The sequence below is a fragment of the Pelecanus crispus genome, chromosome 5 (genome assembly GCF_030463565.1).
Source record: "Pelecanus crispus isolate bPelCri1 chromosome 5, bPelCri1.pri, whole genome shotgun sequence".
Classification (NCBI taxonomy): Eukaryota; Metazoa; Chordata; class Aves; order Pelecaniformes; family Pelecanidae; genus Pelecanus; species Pelecanus crispus.
In genome coordinates this window covers 73885148-73904083 of record NC_134647.1, presented here as the reverse complement: position 1 = coordinate 73904083, position 18936 = coordinate 73885148, and the positions used below count along the sequence as shown (strand labels likewise).

The 18936-nt window shown below is 39.6% G+C and overlaps 1 protein-coding gene across 2 annotated transcripts in view; it reads right to left on the bottom strand.

The window, feature by feature from the left end:
* AK5 (adenylate kinase 5) overlaps window positions 1–18333 on the bottom strand; it is a 95235-nt gene extending 76902 nt beyond the window's left edge. The window contains exons 1-5 of one of the 2 annotated variants that reach the window (XM_075710978.1): window positions 18274–18333; window positions 16194–16392; window positions 15083–15250; window positions 8737–8906; window positions 8503–8616 (exon numbers count right to left, since the gene is read on the bottom strand). In XM_075710978.1, the coding sequence (XP_075567093.1) occupies window positions 8503–8616; window positions 8737–8906; window positions 15083–15250; window positions 16194–16392; window positions 18274–18333 (711 nt within the window). The remainder of the gene's footprint in view (window positions 1–8502; window positions 8617–8736; window positions 8907–15082; window positions 15251–16193; window positions 16393–18273) is intronic. The other variant, XM_075710979.1, reaches the window with a different exon arrangement.
* Window positions 18334–18936: the final 603 nt, after the last annotated feature.

Sequence of the window (18936 nt, the reverse complement as noted above, 5' to 3'; positions counted from 1 at the left end):
CTTCCACTTACCTCAACTGCACCTGCCTGCAAGATGTGCTTATAAATACCTTAAGTTGGAATGTAACAGGCTAGCGTGAGCATATGCACATCTGAGATTCTGGAAACATATCTAGTTCTCCTACATAAATATGAGTACAAATTGCTATTTTTCTGAAAAAGAAAAAGTTTTTTCTATGACTTATTTGAAAACAAACCTATTTTTTTAACTCAGAACTAACTGGTATTGAGTTTTATGACTAGGGAGTAACTTTTATTCTGAGACTCAGCTTGTAGAAAAGGTGTATGCAACCAGTGCAGACAGAAGAACTGGATTCCTTCATGCTGATTTCCCATAACACGGTCATCTTGTGCTGAAGGCAGAGGGTCTTATTCACATCCAGAAATGCAAGTGAGGAAGGACTGTGGGGCTCAGGGAAGTGAATTTGACTATTTACTAACTGGAACTTGCAGAAGAGAGAATCTTTGCCTATGGGAACAGACAGGTTTCTGGTTATTCACAACCTTCTGAATTTTAAATGAGACAAAGAGCATATGGCATCAACTCAGAATAAAACTGGTGGGTACATCATCTCATTTTTTAGAATAGTATTTACTAGTAAGTAAATCCTACTCCCTTTGGGTCTGAATCTCCTTCCTAAACTGGAACAAGGAATAAATTGAGAGTAATTCCACGCAAGTTGGTGCTGTTATTGACGTAAAGCAGTATAAGTGGAAAGATGCTCTCTTCTCTCTGGGGATATTTTCTACATCTCCTCTTGTTAGTGAGAGTAGTGTGGTTGTTTGCTAGAAATTAGATGATTACACTCTCTCTCATTATTCCTCATTAGGCAAAAGACGAAAATGCTGTTTCTTAATTCCTGGTATGTTCTACTAGATACTCCTGAGAAAACTTAACTGACAGCTCATGAACAACTGTCATTAATTTAACAGTGCATTTTATTCTAATTGGTAAAGGTTACTAGCAAGGTGGTATACGTCCATTGTATGGGTGCTCTCCCTTGTAATTACTGATTTGCTTTTTATAGTTCCATCTCTGCTGGATTACTAGATTGTTTGCATATTTTTGTCTTGTTTTAGAAAAGCAAAATCATGAATCGTTGTCAAAGAATGAACCCTGCTGACAGTATTTCTTCTGGTAACCACTTCTGAACCGTATTCACACTGCCCAAGAAATAAGCTTCCAGCAAATTGCTCAGACTACATAATTAGGCCCCCTAATGACTGAGAGAGGCAGGTGTCTTTAGGGACAACTGATTCAGATTTTCACCTGTGTAGGGCAGCTAGTGGATAGGAATCCCTAGCTGTAAACACTACTGCTAATGCTACAAAGAAAGGTGTAGGCAGACCTCTGTTTCAGAACTGCTCAGCAGGCACCTCCATCCACTCCGAATTCAGAACATCAGGTCCTCTCCTGAGGGTTAAGGGCCAGCAATGGATGAGCTCTCGCTTGGCTAGCAGAGAAAAGCCCTTGTCCAGAAAAACAGAAAACCTGAGGTCTAGGGTCTCTTACCCAGCAGAAAATTGAACCACTGCTTGCCTTTCCCAGGGGAGCGCTCTGGCTTCCAGGGAAGAAAACAGACAATGATAAGAGCATCCCACAGGCTTCCTGCTCAGGCTTGGCTTTAAGAAAGCAATGTAAAACTCACAGGGCCAAAGAGAAAGAATGAGAGGAACCACAGCAACATAGACTGCTGATGTGCTAGCCCCCCCCCACTCCTCACACAGATGACTGGGTACATCTGTCCAGCAGGGCACTGCACCTGAGGCTAATTGCCTGGAACAGTGAGGTGGAGATTTGGGAGAAGGGAGATAGAAGTTGAAGAGGCAATGAAATGAAGATGACACATAGACCATAATGCAGAAAAAATACGTTTACCAGAACAAAAACCTATTGCAGAGAACAGATCCTCTCCCCTTAAGAAGATTCACAGAAAGGTTGCATTCATTTTACTAGTTGTTCTGAAGCCCACACTCTTGGCCAGTCCAGAGCAGGTTTTCTATGAGCAGCTCTTTGCAGAGCATGAGCTCAGCAGTCGGACTGCCAGAGGTCAGTTGGCCAGAAACACGTAGGTCAAACTTTGAGGGACTGCAGGCATCATTTCTGCTTGGAGGTTTAAGTATAGGACTTGGAGGCACAGCACTGCTGTCCTTAGCCTGTGAGGCTGTGAGAGGACAACTGAGTTTTTCCCAGCATCCTATATTATGCCATCTACATAGTTTGTTCTACTTTAGCGCAATTAATTCTCATAATAATTTTCATAAAGAATATATTTGGGAGTTAAAAAGTTAACTCAAATCACAGCCAAGATGAACTAGTTATTCTTTGTAGGTGTAGTGCATTTATGAATATTCTTAAGGACATTTTCAACAAAGAATCAGATAAAATTTACTGCCTCTGTTTATTATTTAAATTAAGATTTTATTTCTTGAAATATAGTCTTGTCACCTAGGCCATATAACACAAAAATATTTTTAAGAGAATTTCCACAAAAATAGTCTTTCTCTTTTGTCAAGGAATTAAATTATATTCATTAATGAATATTCATTCATTCTAATACCTGTTCCACATTTCATTTCACTATTAACAAAACTTACAATTAATATATTTTAAGCAAACTTCATCTGTACTCATTCTATTGAAACTAACAGGGTTAATGTTGGTGAAGGAATTACTGAAATCAGAAGGAAAGTTAGGCATGAATGACTGAAAGTGGGGGAAAAAAAAACCCAAACCAAAGCAGTAATTGAAATTAACTGGAAAATACTGAAGTGAAAAATTGTTTCTCCTGGGAAGGGTAAAAACTTATTGCCATGTGAGAGATTACACAGAAAGCCAAACTGCAGTTTCTTCTTCACAAGTCATTTGAGTTCAATACACCAGTCAGAGGCATTTCATTACAGTGTTACTGGAGAAGAAGATATTTAGCATGCTTGAGCATGCTGGTACTGTAGGTGACTTGCTGAATTTCAAGCTGACAGGTTAATGGTAAATAAACCATTTTCTCCTTGGCATTTTCCAATGTGTGCTTGGAATCTAAACACCCTTCTACTATTTGCACTCAGCAGAGATCACGGATACCTTAGAAATTTGTGGTTTAGGATAGTTTTATGCCTAGTCTCAAACTGAAAGGCTAAGTCAATCAGTATTAAATGTGTGCTACTATGCAGAAGGATTTCAAAATGATCAAAATCCAGAAATTATTGTATGTTTAAAACAAATATATAAACCGGAAGTTCTATTTGCTTTTAAGACATTAAAATTCATGTTTTATTTTTTTCCCCACAACCATGACTGCTTGAAACTTTGTTTCAAAGTGAGAGCTGAGATTCTCATAGTCACATGACTGCAGGGCTTTATTAAAAGTAACCCTATCAAAAGCGTTGGCAGTATTGACTCTGCTTTCTGGAATTAAGAAATGGGAGAGTCAGGGTTTGGCAACAATCCAAGACTTCCAATGAGAATGTTTTATGTCATGTATTCAGTCTTCAAAGAGAAAAATACAGGCCTTATTTCAACTCAGATAAGAAGTTCAGAGAAAACTGAGAAACTCAGAGAAAACTGCAGTGCTCACGGCTATGAATTCTCACAGGCTGCAATGAGTCTGCAATGAGTAGCTGACCATTAAGAAATGAAGCTGGTATAAGTAAGTGACCAGAATGGCAGAGCTGCTGCTGGTTGGCAAGCGTTGCTGAAAATCTGAAAACATCACTGATGCCATCTTAAAGACTTCTTTACTGCTCAAAATATATGGGTGATAGGAACAGTGATATTAACAAAACTCAACAAAACAGAGGAAAAAAAAGCCTTAATTCAAACGTAAAATTCCTCAGATGTGTAAAGTGCTTTTTAATTCACTTATTCCAGATTGACATTATTGCTTGGAGACAGTGTTTGTTACTTCTGGTTTCTAGATCTGAGCAGAAAGAGAGATACTGTGAGTGCTGCAAATGATACATTGCTTTATCTTAGGCAGTTTAGTCACTGAGATGCAATGTGTTTTAATACAGTTCTGCCTAGCAACACATTGAGAACTTACTGTCCACAAGAGAGTCTGGCAACATAGTAAGGAAGAAATCGTCATCTTTTAGCTATACCTATGTTTGGGAATGTTAGCATACGTTGGTTTGCTTTGACTTGTTTACTAAAAATAACATTTTTTCCCAGAGAAAAGTTCAGCTTCTGGATTAGTCAAAGGGATAAAAATGTGCTTGGTAGTACCAAGAGCAATTACAAGTGAAGTTCAACAAGAATTCATTATCATTGTATTTCTATACTAGAACATGATGCAGGACAGGTATTGTAACTAGAGTTCAGACATATATGTATCCATTTGATTTTTTCCCAAAATGAAGAGATTATGAAATCTCAAATAGTGTCAAGTCTCAGTAACAGCCATGTGAGCCATAAAATTGAAAGGATTATTTTAGCATAAATAATTTGTTACATTAAAGATGTCTGCAAACACAGCACAGTTAGATTTTACATGCACTTGCAAGAGAAACCAGGCACCTTAGCTGACCTTTCCTTTTTCTTCTACTAATATGGTGAACCTTTTCCAATATAAATCAGTTTATCTTCACAATAACTCAGCACAGTTCTTAGTGGTGAAAGCCATGTAATAATATACACAAAAAGGTTCAGTGAACAGCGTTCAGGGAACTATAGTGTTAGTGTTTGGGAGCAAGACAGATTTTATGCCCTTTGTGCCTTGCCTTTCCATTGTTCATCATCTACTGTCCACCACATGCACTAGTGGAGAAAGGGCAGATGATGTGCCTTAGATCAAAAACTGTACAGGCTCTCTCCTGGTCCACCTTTCACTGACCACTGTGGCCAGCTCACATCTAGTCCAAGTTTTGACTTCTGGCCCTTTATGTGACATTGGCTCTAGATACTTTCTTGACCCCACTGCATCATGCCTCACAATGAGGAACAACATATGGGAAACAAAACAATATGGACTGCTTACGATTGATGAAGACCAGACATGCTTTCTTGACCTATAATGGTGTTAGGTTTTTGTAGCCTGTTTTGTTTATACACCTCCTATTTTCCTCACATTTGTTCAGTCTCTGTTCCAGCCTTACCTACTCCCTCAATATCTTGTCTTACTCATCTCTGTTTCCATTCAGTTTAATAACTTGTCCTTCACATTCTCCCCCCACAATTTATTTTTGGTATTACATATATTCTTGGAGTTTGTCTGTGTAAACAAGGGCAAAGGAGAAAGGCTATACAGTGGAAAATGCTACTTTTAAAATGAATGCTTCTTTGTTTATTTCAAGCTTCCGTGGGATTACAGATGAATACCCATGCCAACACACTCAAATGACAAAGGAGAAATGAACAGTCACCCTTGTCCCTGCTGCTCATTCCTCCCACTGGCATCTACTCTATATCCTATATGGCTGAAAGAACTGAGAAAGCCAGCATATTCTATTTACCCTTATACAAACTTACCATCATTATTTTAATTTACATCATAAAACCCAAAAGTGTTCTAGCTGCTTTATGGAACAAACAATAATGTAAAGTCACTGTTCAAAAGCACACAATTGCATTTTAGAACCCGTGTAATCAAAACAATTAACAGCTGTGAAGGGATCATAAATGAGGGAAAACAGTTAAATAAATAGTAACTCCTACTTTATGCATCTTTTGGCAGTTTCCCTAAACGTAACCTTTAAAATGGCTTGTGTCGTACAACCTTTGCTGCTGTTTTCAGGTGCATAAGCATGTAATGGTCTTAAAGGGACCATCTGTAAGAATAAGTAATCACCCATGACAAAATTAATGATAACAATTAGTTCTTATTCAGAACTTTTTATCAACAGATCTCAGTGTTCTACAGGGGTTGTCTTTGTAAGAATAAGGCATATGTGTTACAGAATAATGTGATTTGACTATTTGCATTTTGTGGGATTTCACCATTTTCTCCAGAAGGCTGTTCCATTGCTTAAGAGATCTTCTAATTATAAAGTGTCTTACTATTTAATCAAAACTTTCTTTGCTGAAATTTCAACTAATTATTTCTCATCTTGTCACTTTTGGCTCATGAGAACAATTCTGTTCTGTTCTTCTACACACTGCTAGCTGGAAAGCTATAACATTTCTAAGCTGTGGAAAACACCTGTACCATCTTTAATTGCAGACCTACACAAATTATCACAACAGTTAATTACTGAATTCTCTACAACTCAGTTGCACTTCCCATTGAGGGATCTCTGAGTGCCTTAAAAATGTTAGCACGTTTAATGTTAATAACCTGACGTGCCATGGATTACTGTCAGCCTCATCCTGTGAAGGAAGATGAGTGCCACGACTGCTGATAGTCCCCTTTCCTTACCACAAGACCTTCCTACTTATGTGTGTAGTATTATTACCTACTAAACAGAGAATTTTAGAGAAACAACAAGCATATTTTATTTCTTTAAAATATAAAGCCAAGACAAAACACTGAACATATCCCACTGGATTAAACAGATGTTGTATGTTGAAATATGTACATCCTTTGCACATTCATTTCCATGGCCTTAGACACGCTCATATAAGAGGTCAGCTGCAAAGAAAGGTGAAAAAGGAGGAGCCTTAACAGACCAAATTTTCTTTCCTGTGCTCCTATAAAAGCTCTATGATTCCTTCTTTCCTTTCCCATATTTATTTTAGAACAGATAAGATTGAAAGGTGGCCCTATATGAAATGCTCCAGGACTTTTTTAGAGACTCAGATAGTCATCTATCTTTCAAGCAGAATCAGGCCTTGAGGAGCATGATTTAGCAAATCCCATTAGACTGAAAACAAAGGAACTCTCTGAGAATATAGTCAGGTCTAAAATTACTAAATCCATCCTCTCTTTCTCTAAAAAAAAAAAAAAAAGATAGACCAATATACAGCATCCTTGAAGCAACAGCACATACTAAAAAGGAGCCAAAGTGAGGACTTCTATCATCTGTCATTCCGTCTTTTTTCCATGTAGTTTTCTATAGTCAACAAGAGCTAACCAGGCTAGCAGAGGGCAATACTTCAAGTTAAATGAGGAAATACTATTAGAAATGGTGCAAAGGCAGGGTTCAAACATATATGAAACGCAGCGTCTCTCTTTCTCCCCTTCGACAGCATGGTATTGCCTGAGCTTTTTCTATTACCTCCTGGACTCCACTTCTTAGTGGTATTACTAATGGACCCTATGATGGGTGCTCAAGTGTTGTTTAACTGGTTTTCCTTTGTAGAAGAATATGACTCTAGGATAGCTCAAAGCACTTCATTTAACTCCTGTCAGCTCTTCCAGTTTCACATCCCCCATTCGTTCATCAAACACAACATCAGCACAAAACTATAGCACCAAGAAATGCACTTAAGTCACACTATCACACAATACACCAGACAAAAAAAAAAGAGGCAAGGAAATGACCATTAAGCCTAAATTTCTGCTGTTTCATTTATAAAGTAGCCAATCTTCTCTTTTGTTAATTATAAGGAGATATAGCTGGCAGTCATTGGCTATTTTCTGTAATAACTATTTTGTCTGTTTCCTTTAATTTCCTCAATTCAGTCTTCTGAATTTTGCCCAGAATAATACCTTATAAAAGCACACTAATGAAATGCCTCATTAGCTGCTTTCTTTTGTTACTTCTGTCTTGGCAATGCCACTTAGCATTCAAAGTACAGAAATGGTAGTACACCAGCAATTGTGAAGGACTTTGAAATGCTCTGCATGAAGGGCGCTCTAAAAATTCAGCACTGAAACTGCAACCTTTGCTTGTGACCAGAACTGTTATGTTAACAGCGCTTGATCAGAAAATGACATAAGCTGTTTGTTTTTCCACTGAATTTAAGTATTTTTAGATTAGTTTAAAATACACACATGAAAACAACATGTGAATAGAACTCAGGAATACAGTTTTAGCTGACTGCACCGTAGAATTGTAGTTTAGAATAACCAAAATGATCTAAATTTCTAAAAAAAGAGCATCCTTTCTGGTTTACAGAAACTTGCAAAACATGTGCAGTTTTAACCCTTATTTTATTCCAGTCTTTTCAATGCACTGTAATAACCTTGAGATGAAAAGCGTTGTGAGGATATGCATTGATTTAAGTACAGTTCTCTTAATGTAGATTAAATTGAACAAATAGGTATGGAAATATAATGTCTTCCCCCTTTCTAAATCAGTAAGATGCAAAAAATATTAATTGTTAGATTTGATGTTATGTTGTTTATCTTGAGAGGATTTTCATTACTGAGACAAGAGGCTTGCATTATTGGTTGTATTATCACATTGTCTTTTTACAAAATATTCAGTCATCAGACAGAACGTAATATAATGTAAACCGAAAGAATAACATTTTGTGAACCTGTAATTATGTACTTGCAAAGATTTAAAGAGCAATACTCAGTTAGAAGTAACATCTTGTCTCTCTTGGAATCTTACTGATGACTTCAAGAAGCTTAACTATTGTAGAGATATGCAAGTGATTTTAAGAATAAAAACAATTTCTTACTTGGTCCTCAAAGGAGATTGCCTGGGCAACATCTCTGGGAAATCCATCAATCACTATACCCTCTTCATCAGGGATCTGCATTAATCTCTGCTTTATCTCAGTTATGGTTGTTTCCTTTCACAGAGAAGAGAAGTTATTTATTTAATATTGTAAAGGAGGTTTTCTTGATGGTGCACATTAATACAGCATGTACAAATCCTTTGAAAGTAAACATTAACACAGGATACACTGTACCTGAGGGGCCAGTTCTCCAGTAGTAATTATTTTGGCAATTAGACTCCATTTTCTATTGCTGCTTGTGCTGTGGATCTTCTTCCTTAGCAATTCACCAACTGATATGTAGTTAAATCCATAACGTTCTGCTATTTTCAAGCTCTGTGTTCCTTTACCACTTCCTGGGCCACCTATTGGTAATTATAAACAAAACATTAAATTAACCTCTCATCTGAAGTACCCCATCAGATGTGAAATCTTCGCTATCGGCACCAATTTTCCAACCATTATTACAGCAAATCTTGCACTTGCATGACTTGTTACCAGCTATTTAGAAATGGGTCTCATCTACCTGACCATGAAGGTAATGGTTTGTAAAATAAGGTAAAAAAAAAAAGAATACAAATCTACTTGCAAATTAAAAATAAACACATTATTTTAGGCTTGACCTCATTCTAAAGCTGTTCCTGGGAAGGAATTTTTCTTGATTTGTAGCAGAGGAAGAGACAAAGGAACTGGTCCCTTCCTGACCTCTGTGAAGCCAAAGGTAGAGCCAGATAGTCTGAAGCATATTCATGTCAGAAAGAATCATACTTGGTTAAATAAGCCAATGAAATCAATGGACTAGTCATGAAATTGAACTAATAAAATCTACTCCTAAATATGCTTGCATGAGTTTCTAGAGGTTTTCTAATTTTAAAATACAGAAAAATATTAAATAATCAGCTGAGATGTTTCCATAGTGATTTGGTACAAGGACTTTTATTGAACCGTGCATACTTCTGGTACTGATGCTTGAAGCATCTGATAGAGAAGCAATTTGTTAGGTTCAGCTTGCTGGACACCTTGAAGAATAAAGAGACCCTTTAATATAGCACAGGCAGAACAGGTATCAAAATCACAGAAAACAGCTACATTACGCAGCAGGGAATGCTGAAGTGAAGGTCAGCTGGACAGCAGAAGCAAGAATACATGTAAAAAAATCAGACCATGTCTGAACTAAAAGGACACATTATGATGTGAAGAACAGAGAAACTGGAATCCAGTATGTAAAAACAGGGAATTGTTTTGACAAAAATAAATGTTTATATATAGAAAAGTGTATGTAACTAAATAGCATAACAAAGCAAAACCAAAGCAAATGTTTTTATATTAATTCCAAACACTAAGTAGCTATATTTTGGGGAATTGTGTGTGAGAACATTGAATTTTATTTCAACAGACAAAGAATTAAGATTTATTAAAAATATACGTTTTCTATGAACTTTAAGAAATACAGCGATGCAAGAAAAGTAAATATGAATACAATGAGTTTCTTGTTAGTAATCACACAACTCTTTCTTATATTATCTGTATTATTCCCATAAACAGCTTCTAGGCATTTATATAATAGAGATTTGACTGCAGGATAAGCGTTACAATATTGCTTTATGTATGGGTATGACACTCCCTGCGTAAGCAGGTTCAAACCTCTGCCCCAGCATTACGTGTCGGAGAGCTTTCAGCGTCGCCAGCAGTCACTAGGAATTCTTCTGTACCCCTGCGCTGTGGTGGTAACCCTCCGCCTGGCCTTTGCAACTCAGGTCGGGACCCATTCGAAGAGAATGAACAGCGAAACTTGCATATTGTTAAGGTGTTCCCATACCCTGCCCACAGTCTAGTTAACCCTTGGGGAAAAAAAGGTTTTGTCATTATCCAATTAGTTTACAAAATGCTTAAATCAAGCCAGGTTAAGATAAATGCAAATATAAGCATTTATCTGTAACATCCAACTAGTCAATACAGCTACAGTTGTTCATAAAACACACAAGCAAAGAAATGAAAGAAAAACTGTATCTTATCTCTGTACAATAAGATTAGAACTGAAAAGTATTTTCCCCTCATTTAGTTCACTTGCTGTTTCTCTCCTAAAAAGGCACACGTTTTCTCTCCTCTTTTGGCAGATTATGTTAGGTTTTACAGCTATTCTGCCGTTTCAGTTCTTCTAGGTGATCTAGATGGTCTTAAGTTTCTTCAGCTTGAACTCTTGCTTTCATACAGTTTAGCTATCCTCTTTGTTAGAATAAAGGATGTTTCCCTTTTGTAATATGCAAGCATCTGATATACTAGGAATCCACTACGGTGGCTACAAAGCAATTCTGCTTCAGCTCTCCCCGCTCCCTTTGATGGCGCGCTCAGCCTTCCCCATGACAAATGCATTTCACCAAATCTTACATTGTGTTTCACTCCTGTATCAAAAATGTATCTGATAAATGTTCAAACAAGATAATTCCATGTAGTTTACAGTTTATTACGGGCTCTTGGTAATCTGGAATGATAGCAGGTTTGGAGTAACTGATTCCCAGTGTCTTTTTTCTTAAGTAGATTAAAACAACAGCACAAAGAAGTGCAGCTAATTGTTCGATGATTGCTGCCAGTTTGTATGGAGCAGATTTTGCCAGGTGAATGAATACGGTTATTACTTGCCACTGGAATGCCTATTCACTCTGTGTAAAGATGTCCATAAGCGACCCTCTCTCTATATATAAAGCCACACATTGCAAACTAAGAGCATAATATATAAATAATGTATCTCATATATGTGTGTGTTTATACATATGTGGAACATTTATTACGATGAATTTATGTGGTTTTATTTACTGGCAATAATCCTAACTACTGGAAAAAAGGGGCGGTAGGTAGTGACTGTGCTTCGGAGCAAGGGTTTACAAAAATTACTGGAGCCAATGCTGTGCTTAATTCCTGCAGATATAAACCTTTCAAGAAAGGAAATTGAGTTTATTTCCCTGGAGACTCAAGACAAGTTTGAAACAGACTGTGTTGCACCCCAGAAACAATAAAGATGCAAAACATATATAGGTAACATATAGAAAATCCAAAACAGAAAATTTGACAAGGAAAATAGTATCCCTATTCCAGCAGAGATACAAAAGATGCCAGAAAAACAGAACTGTTACTTGAAAAAACATCAGTCTCTGTAAAACCATAAAATAGCTGAAAAAAACTTTTTGAAACCAAGTAGATAGACTTTACACTCCTGTAAGGGAGAGCTTTGCTTTGCCATTAAAGAGAAGCAGAAAAAAAAATGTGTAGTTTGGCACTTCTGTTCTTTCAATTTAGATTTGCAAGCAGAAAAAAACATAATAAAGTATTTTCTTTAATGTTCATAAACTTCTCATACATTTGTTTTTTCTCAATCCAAAAATATCCCTTTATAGCAAGCTGGGACTATCCCTTTGCAATCTAAGGGGAAACATTCAGGTAATAAAATAAGAGAAAAGTGATAGGATGAGATTACTTCCCACAGAAAATCATTATAATTTATTGAACTATGTATCCATTCCTGACTCTTGATAAATCATACTGCCAAACTGTTCACAAGAAAGGAAAATCAAATCACTTTTGTTTTTCATTCTTTTCACTTATTCTGAGATTATACATTATTCAAGAAAAGCGTGATTATTTTACATATTTCTTAGAAGACGTCTAGACTAGGGAACATTTTGTTGCATGTAAAATTATGTTTGCTAACTGGTTTTAAGTGAAGATTTGTATGCCCAGAAAGTTTTACTACAGCAGTTGTTTTAATCTAGTTTTGTCAATGGAAGTTCAAAATTTCAAATTTTGCTTATATTGTTGTAAATTCAAAATAAATTCACATAATAGTAAGATTTCTAAAAAAATTTATGATTTTAAAATCTAGCTGTGGACTGGATCTAACCAATCAATGGGCCAGCCGACTGCTGACAGCACCATCTTTGACCTATCCTTTAAACTTTGTTTATAAAAGGAAAATGTATTCTTTTACTATTAACTAATATTTTTAATTAAGTGCCATTTAGAAACATTCTGAACTATGGGGCTAATGACACCAGATAATTCATTTTTTGAAGATCTTTGTAGTCAGGCTGTATCAATAATAAAAATGTGTTTGTCAAAATATGTTAGGAAGCACATTTTTAAACACAATCTAGTTTCCTAGTGTTATAATGCCTTAGAAACTTAATTTTCCAGTGATTCAGATGTGTGCCATCCTGGCTGGTTCCATCTGATTTTTCTAAAATCCAGTCACATTCTCACTTTGCAGCTTTGTAGCTTTACATTTCACCAGAAGACTTTTCTGCAAACACAGAAAAAGAACAAACCCCCCGCCTTTATGAGTGAGTTCTCTTTTGCCTTGGAGATACCTGGTTCATTATAAGGATGATAGATTTCAGCTACCTGATCCATTATAAGGATGATAGATTTCATAAAGCAAAGAAGTTGTAAAAACCTTTATGGAAGCATTAAAAAGATCTTGGACTAATGCATTATTAAAGAAAAGTTCACCTAACACACGAAGCAGAAGACAGGTCTTTAGCTTGTGTTCATGCAGTCCCCTCCAATGAATGGGACCAGCCCCTGCGAGCTGGGCAGTATGGTTAGTTATCACTAGACAGACATAAATACCTTGCTTAACTGTAGTTTTCACTGGCATTTTATGCATGCTGAAAAATATGCAACATATTTTTTTGTGTACAATATTTGTCTCTTGAAATTAATAGTACACTTTTTTTCATTTTCACTCTTTCATTCCGTGTATTAGTTATTCTTTTATTCTTTCCAGTGTGTGTTTTTATGTGCTTTCTCAACAGAAAGTTGAATTTGGGAGAAATTTCTTGATACTATACAAGATTAGACAATAGCTGCTAAGCTACATACAGTTATTGTCTTTCTATCGAATCACACTATAATAGACAGATTCAGAGAAACTCAGTTAGAAAATAAACCCGAAATAGCTTTTGTGGAATGTTTACAATGTTCCCTATATAAATGGGGGAAAAGAAAAGCTCTGTAAAATCCATGGTCTGTTCATTATATGCTGGTGTTCAAGGCTTTCACTTCAAATACCCCTGCACTCAGTTCCAGAGGTGAAAGTCAACCTCTCTTTATTTCACCTAGATCAAGCCTTCATTTATCACTCTACTGCAGTAGAGCTACATGGATTTCAATGCATTAAGAGCCTTCTGCAGTCACTGAAAGGGAGCCAGTTTTTCTCCTTTATTTAAAGGAAGGCTAGCTAATTAATTAAGATGAGAGAAAGGCATGTGTTATTTCTCCATCTAATGTAAGCTTTATAGTTCAATGGTGCATGGAGAAATTTGCATGTTGAGATTTGTAATTCCAAAACAAAAGATCAAGAAAATTCAAATGCCTAAGCAATTCTTTTGGCATACCACAAATATCTAGAATAATGCCTGGTTGTCTGTTTTCAATATGTTCCAATAGCACGTTTCCGAGACCTGCTGGATGCAGAGCCTAGAGGACATGCTGTTCTTAGAGATCCCACTCTATAATACAGAGAAGACGTTTCTGTTCTCTTTTACTATACTGCATACTATTCTCTGTTATGGAAGCAGTATCGCTCTCTAATATGAATAAGGCTTTATAGACTAAAAATGTGATTCTCCATCACCTGGCACCTGTGCTGTAACTATTTAAACAGTCCAGAGAATCAGAGAATTAGGCCTGGCGATAAAATTTCAAAAGACAACTATCTCAGATGGCAAGGAAGCTAATTCAAAGAACTTAAATTCAGAAACAGAACAAAACATTGATTTAGACTTAAACTGCAGCTATTTCTTAAGAAACAGTATGCTTGTCTGAGGCTGGAAAGTATGAGTTGCTTAGAAAGGATGCTAAACAGCACACAAGAGAGAACTTGGGGAGAGAGCGCAATTAAATAATGCTAACTGATCGCTCACTCTCCCTGAAGATGGCACAGGATTCATTCGCCAAATAGATCTAGGGATTAATTTATCAATGCAATGGACTAGTGACCACATACGCTCACTCCAGCTGGACATGCCGATCAGTTTTCAAGGTTCCAAATATAGAGGAAAACAGTTCCCTACCACATTTTAAGCTGGCTTATCGAATACTTTTAAATATCCTTTTTTGTGAGCAGCTTTGAGTATATCTACGGTAGCGTTTTAGTTCAGATCCGGAGCACGCTTTGGAAGAGCACTTTGGTTCATGTGGTGAAGCTGTTTTGAAATGCATGAGTCGGATTCATTTTAGATTAAATCAAACTGGCAGATGTGCTCCATAAGCAAACCACGAGCTCTCCAGCTGCTAATGGGCATCCAGTCTACAGAACATGACCACAGGTGCTCACTGTAACCCCTAAACCGCTTACAGTTGGGATGCTATATCCTCAGCACTAACAATTTCACTTTCTGATACGCTCTAATTGGGCTGCACCACTTGCTACGGCAGATGGAAAAATTGTATTTAAATACACATAGGCATTCAATGTATTTGCAGTACAAATAAAAAGGCAAAGTAACAAAGATAAAATCTTGTCAGAATGACTCTGCCTTCATACCTATGACAAGGATAATTTTTGGTCGCGGTCTTGCAGGATCAAATACATCGTACTCCTCAATTAGCTCAGCAGTTTCAGAGAGGTCGGTGTCACTTTCTATCGAAAACTGTTGGATTGGAGGGAGTCGGTCATACCGTCGGTATGGGAAGTTAGAATTATCGGGCATCACTGTAAAACAGTAAGATAAACTGGGAACTGTGGAAATACACAGAAAACTCAAAATCTATTGTGTGCACAGATTTAAGTAAGTATAATAAATAAAGTATAAATATCTCCTAATTTTACAACGTGCTTGCTGTTACTCTAGTAAATACTCCTTGCCTCTATTTAGCTCATTTATTAAACTGGAACGACTAGGAGTCAGTTTCCTTTGGTGTTTCTTTACAAGCACGTCAGCTTTTCTGCCCATAGCACCCAGCGTTCAGCAGCGGCCTCTGAGAAGAAAAGCGTTGTATTCTGCAGATAGCCTGTACTATTAAGCAGAACTCTTGGTGATACACATTGTACACGGAGACAGAGATAGTATTCTTGCTAATTAGTTTAATGAAATGCTGGATGGCAAGGAAGAATAACTATGGCAACTGAAAGACGAGCTAATTACTCTTTGTTAACATTACAAATAAAATAATTACAGGTATTGGTATGACATTTGCTTAGATTTTATGAGACGCACCTTTTTCTAAGTGTTTATCATTGACATTGAATTTAGTAAATCAGCATATAGCTCCAATATAAGCCAGAAAAACCACCTAGTGTAACTGCATGGAGGTTATTATGTACGCCATCCATAAGGACCAACCAAAAACATAAACCAAGTGCACCGAGTCAACTTTGCCCCTATCTTTGCAAATGTTTTAGGTAGGATATGGGAAATCTGTCCACTAATGCGTTAAACATTTACACAGCAAACATCCATCGTTAGGCTGCAAAATGATCACAGTTTCCTCTCCTGTGTAGCATCCGTTATGGGAGGAGAAAAACAGATGCCAAAACGCAAGGAAACAGAATCCTTGAGTCCTTTGCCTAAGAAAAATCAGAATGAGGCATGATCTGCTACAGAAGTATAAAATAATTCAGTAGTGGATGTAAAACCACCACAGCACAATTATACTTAATACATTACCATTCCTGAAAAAAGACCTCCTGGATTGTCCTCCGTTGAGTGGAGGCAGGGTCTTCTTTTCTGGGCTGACAAAAGTGTCCCATTTCACTTTTTCTGACCCTCCAAGCTCTTTCACTTTCTGCAAACAGCTTTCCAAATACTCAATCGGGTCATCGGGTTTGTAACACATTAATCCATTCAACAGACTCTGCAATGTAAGATCAGAAATGCACACCATAATGATAGATGCCAGAAAAAACCAAGCACTTTTACTTTGAATTTTACTTTACACAGAGAAACCCCATCTTCCTTGTATATTCAGACTCTCCATTTCAAGCCAATGCATGAGAGCGAGGCCTGCAAAAATTGTACGATTTTGGTTTGCCAGTGTCACAAACATGACTCAGAACAGGAAGCTCGTGGCTATGTCTTTTTATTTGTCTGCTCGCACTGTAATAAAACCTGAAAACAGTAAAAAACTTCCCTACATTTTTCCTTAGAACTACCACTGGCAAACATACGCAGAGCAATACACAAGCTAGACAGAGCCAAAAGTTACCTATTCTGTGTAGTCTATTACATCACTGAAACGCATCTTTTCCTTAAAGACCACCCACAGGTATCTTATCCATATTCTTGAGCCAACACTTAAGACAAATAATGAAAAAAGAGATTTTTGAAAATGAGGAGAAATACTCAAATATCATCTTGATCAGTATTGGGGAAAAAACCCCAACCCCAAAGCTCATAGGTGCTTCCAGATTTAATTGAGCAGAAATTCCCAGCCATGAGAAAACCCCTGTGTACAGCATTCATTCTGCACCCATGGTACCTAGGGGCGTTATGGGGAGCGTGCAAGAAGGAGTGCCAGGCCCGCCTCTGACGCATGGTAATTGATTTTCCTTGACAAAGTGATACGTAAGTCATCATCTCACCTCTCCGCAAGACAACTGCATCCAACCTTCTCTTACCAATAAATGCCTTTCAGGGTGATTTCTGTTCCTTTGCGCTTTTCCTAATTTTTGTGCAAATAAACTTGAGGGTCACAGCTGATATTAGTTATAATCATAAATAGCTCCAATTCAGGATTTGCTCGGTTACTTGTTATCTACAGTTTATACGATAATTGTTATTTACACACATTTGCATTGGTAAAATAGGATAGAATTTATACACATCTATGCCCTTACTATACTACTTAACCGATCGCAGCAACTAGCCATATATTTTTGCAGCAGATATGCACCATTTTTAAAAAATTGCCAGCTCAAGCTTTGAGTCCCTACAGAAAGACAGTTCCGTTTGCATCTCTTGTTAAACCATTCCCATTCTAAATGCATTAGTAAAACACTGGCATAGTCTATGTCCTGTAATTTTCAAATGCACACACGCACAACATTGTCTAGCTTCAGGACAGACCAGGGAAAATACATATGTGTCTGTGTGTGCGTGTGTGTGTTTTACACCGATGGCAGGATGTCCGATTCGGGGAAAAAAAAAAAATAAAAATCCACATTTCATAGAGAAGTAATTACCAGCCATTAGCGGCAGGTAAGTTGTAGGAAGCTAAACAAAACCTCACTAAACAGTTGTGGGTTTGGGTTTTTTTTTTTTTCTTCTCCCAGACCGGCGAAAACGTGGAGAACGCCTGCCAGCTGCGCCCGCCTGCATTCCTCGGCAGAGCGGCCCCGCGGCCACCCGAGTCGGCTGCCCCCGCTGCCCGGGCGGCTGCAGGAGCGCGGCTGCAGGAGCGCGGCCGCCCGCCGCGGCGCGGAGGGGCGCGGCCCGGTGCCGGCGCGGCCGCGGAGGCTCCGGGCAGGGCGGGCAGCGGGGCGGCCCCGGCCGGCGGCTCCCACCGCGGGGTCCCGGCTGCGCCCCCCCCGGCCCGGGGCGGGGGCCAGCCCCTCCGCGGCGCCGCTCCCCGCGCAAGGTACGCGCCCCGCAGCCCCCTCCGGCCGCTCCGTCCTTCCGGCCGCCTGCAGCCCGCCGCGGGGTCCCAGCGCGGAGCAGCCCGCTCCCCCCCGCCGCCCGCCACGACGGGGCGGAAAGCGCTCCCCCCCCCCCCCCCGCCCCGCGCCGCCTCGACTACCTCGAAAAGCTGCGGGATCTCCCTGCGGGCCAGGTACTCCTTCGCCTCGCCGGCGCTCATGCCGCCAGCCGGGGCGCGGGTGGGCAGCGCCGAGCCCCGCACACGGCACGGCGCGGCGCGGCGGTGCAATGCGGGAGCCTCGGCGAGGCTTCCGCGGGCGGGGGGGGGAGGAGGGAGGCAGGCTGCCCGCCCCCCCGGCCCCGCTGCACGGAGGGAGCGGGAGCGCCTTTTCCCCCGGCGGGGAGGCAGAGCGTGCGCAGGCTGCCGGGGAAAGTTTCGGGGGGTGCCCGCGGTGCGGCACCCGGGCGGCGGCGGCGGCGAGGGGCCGTGCCTGGCTGCGAGCGGCGGGCAGGGTGCCCCCGGAGAGATCGGACCCCGGCTCCCCGGGAGGCACCGGCTGCTTTCGCCGCCCTGAGGCGCGCCCCGCACGCAGCCAGCGCGGGGAGGGCCGGGCGCGGGTGTCGCGCAGGGGGGGGGAGCCCTCCCGGCACGCCGCCGCTCTGCCCTTGGCATCGGGCTTCGGCGTGGTGAAGAGCAAGGCGATTCATACGCTTTGGGCTGGTACAAGGCCGTGAACTACGGTCACTCGTGAGCATCTCTGATCGTCCGGTCACGAAGAGACCCCGAGACACCTCTGGTCCAAGCTCCTGCTCAGGGCAAGGG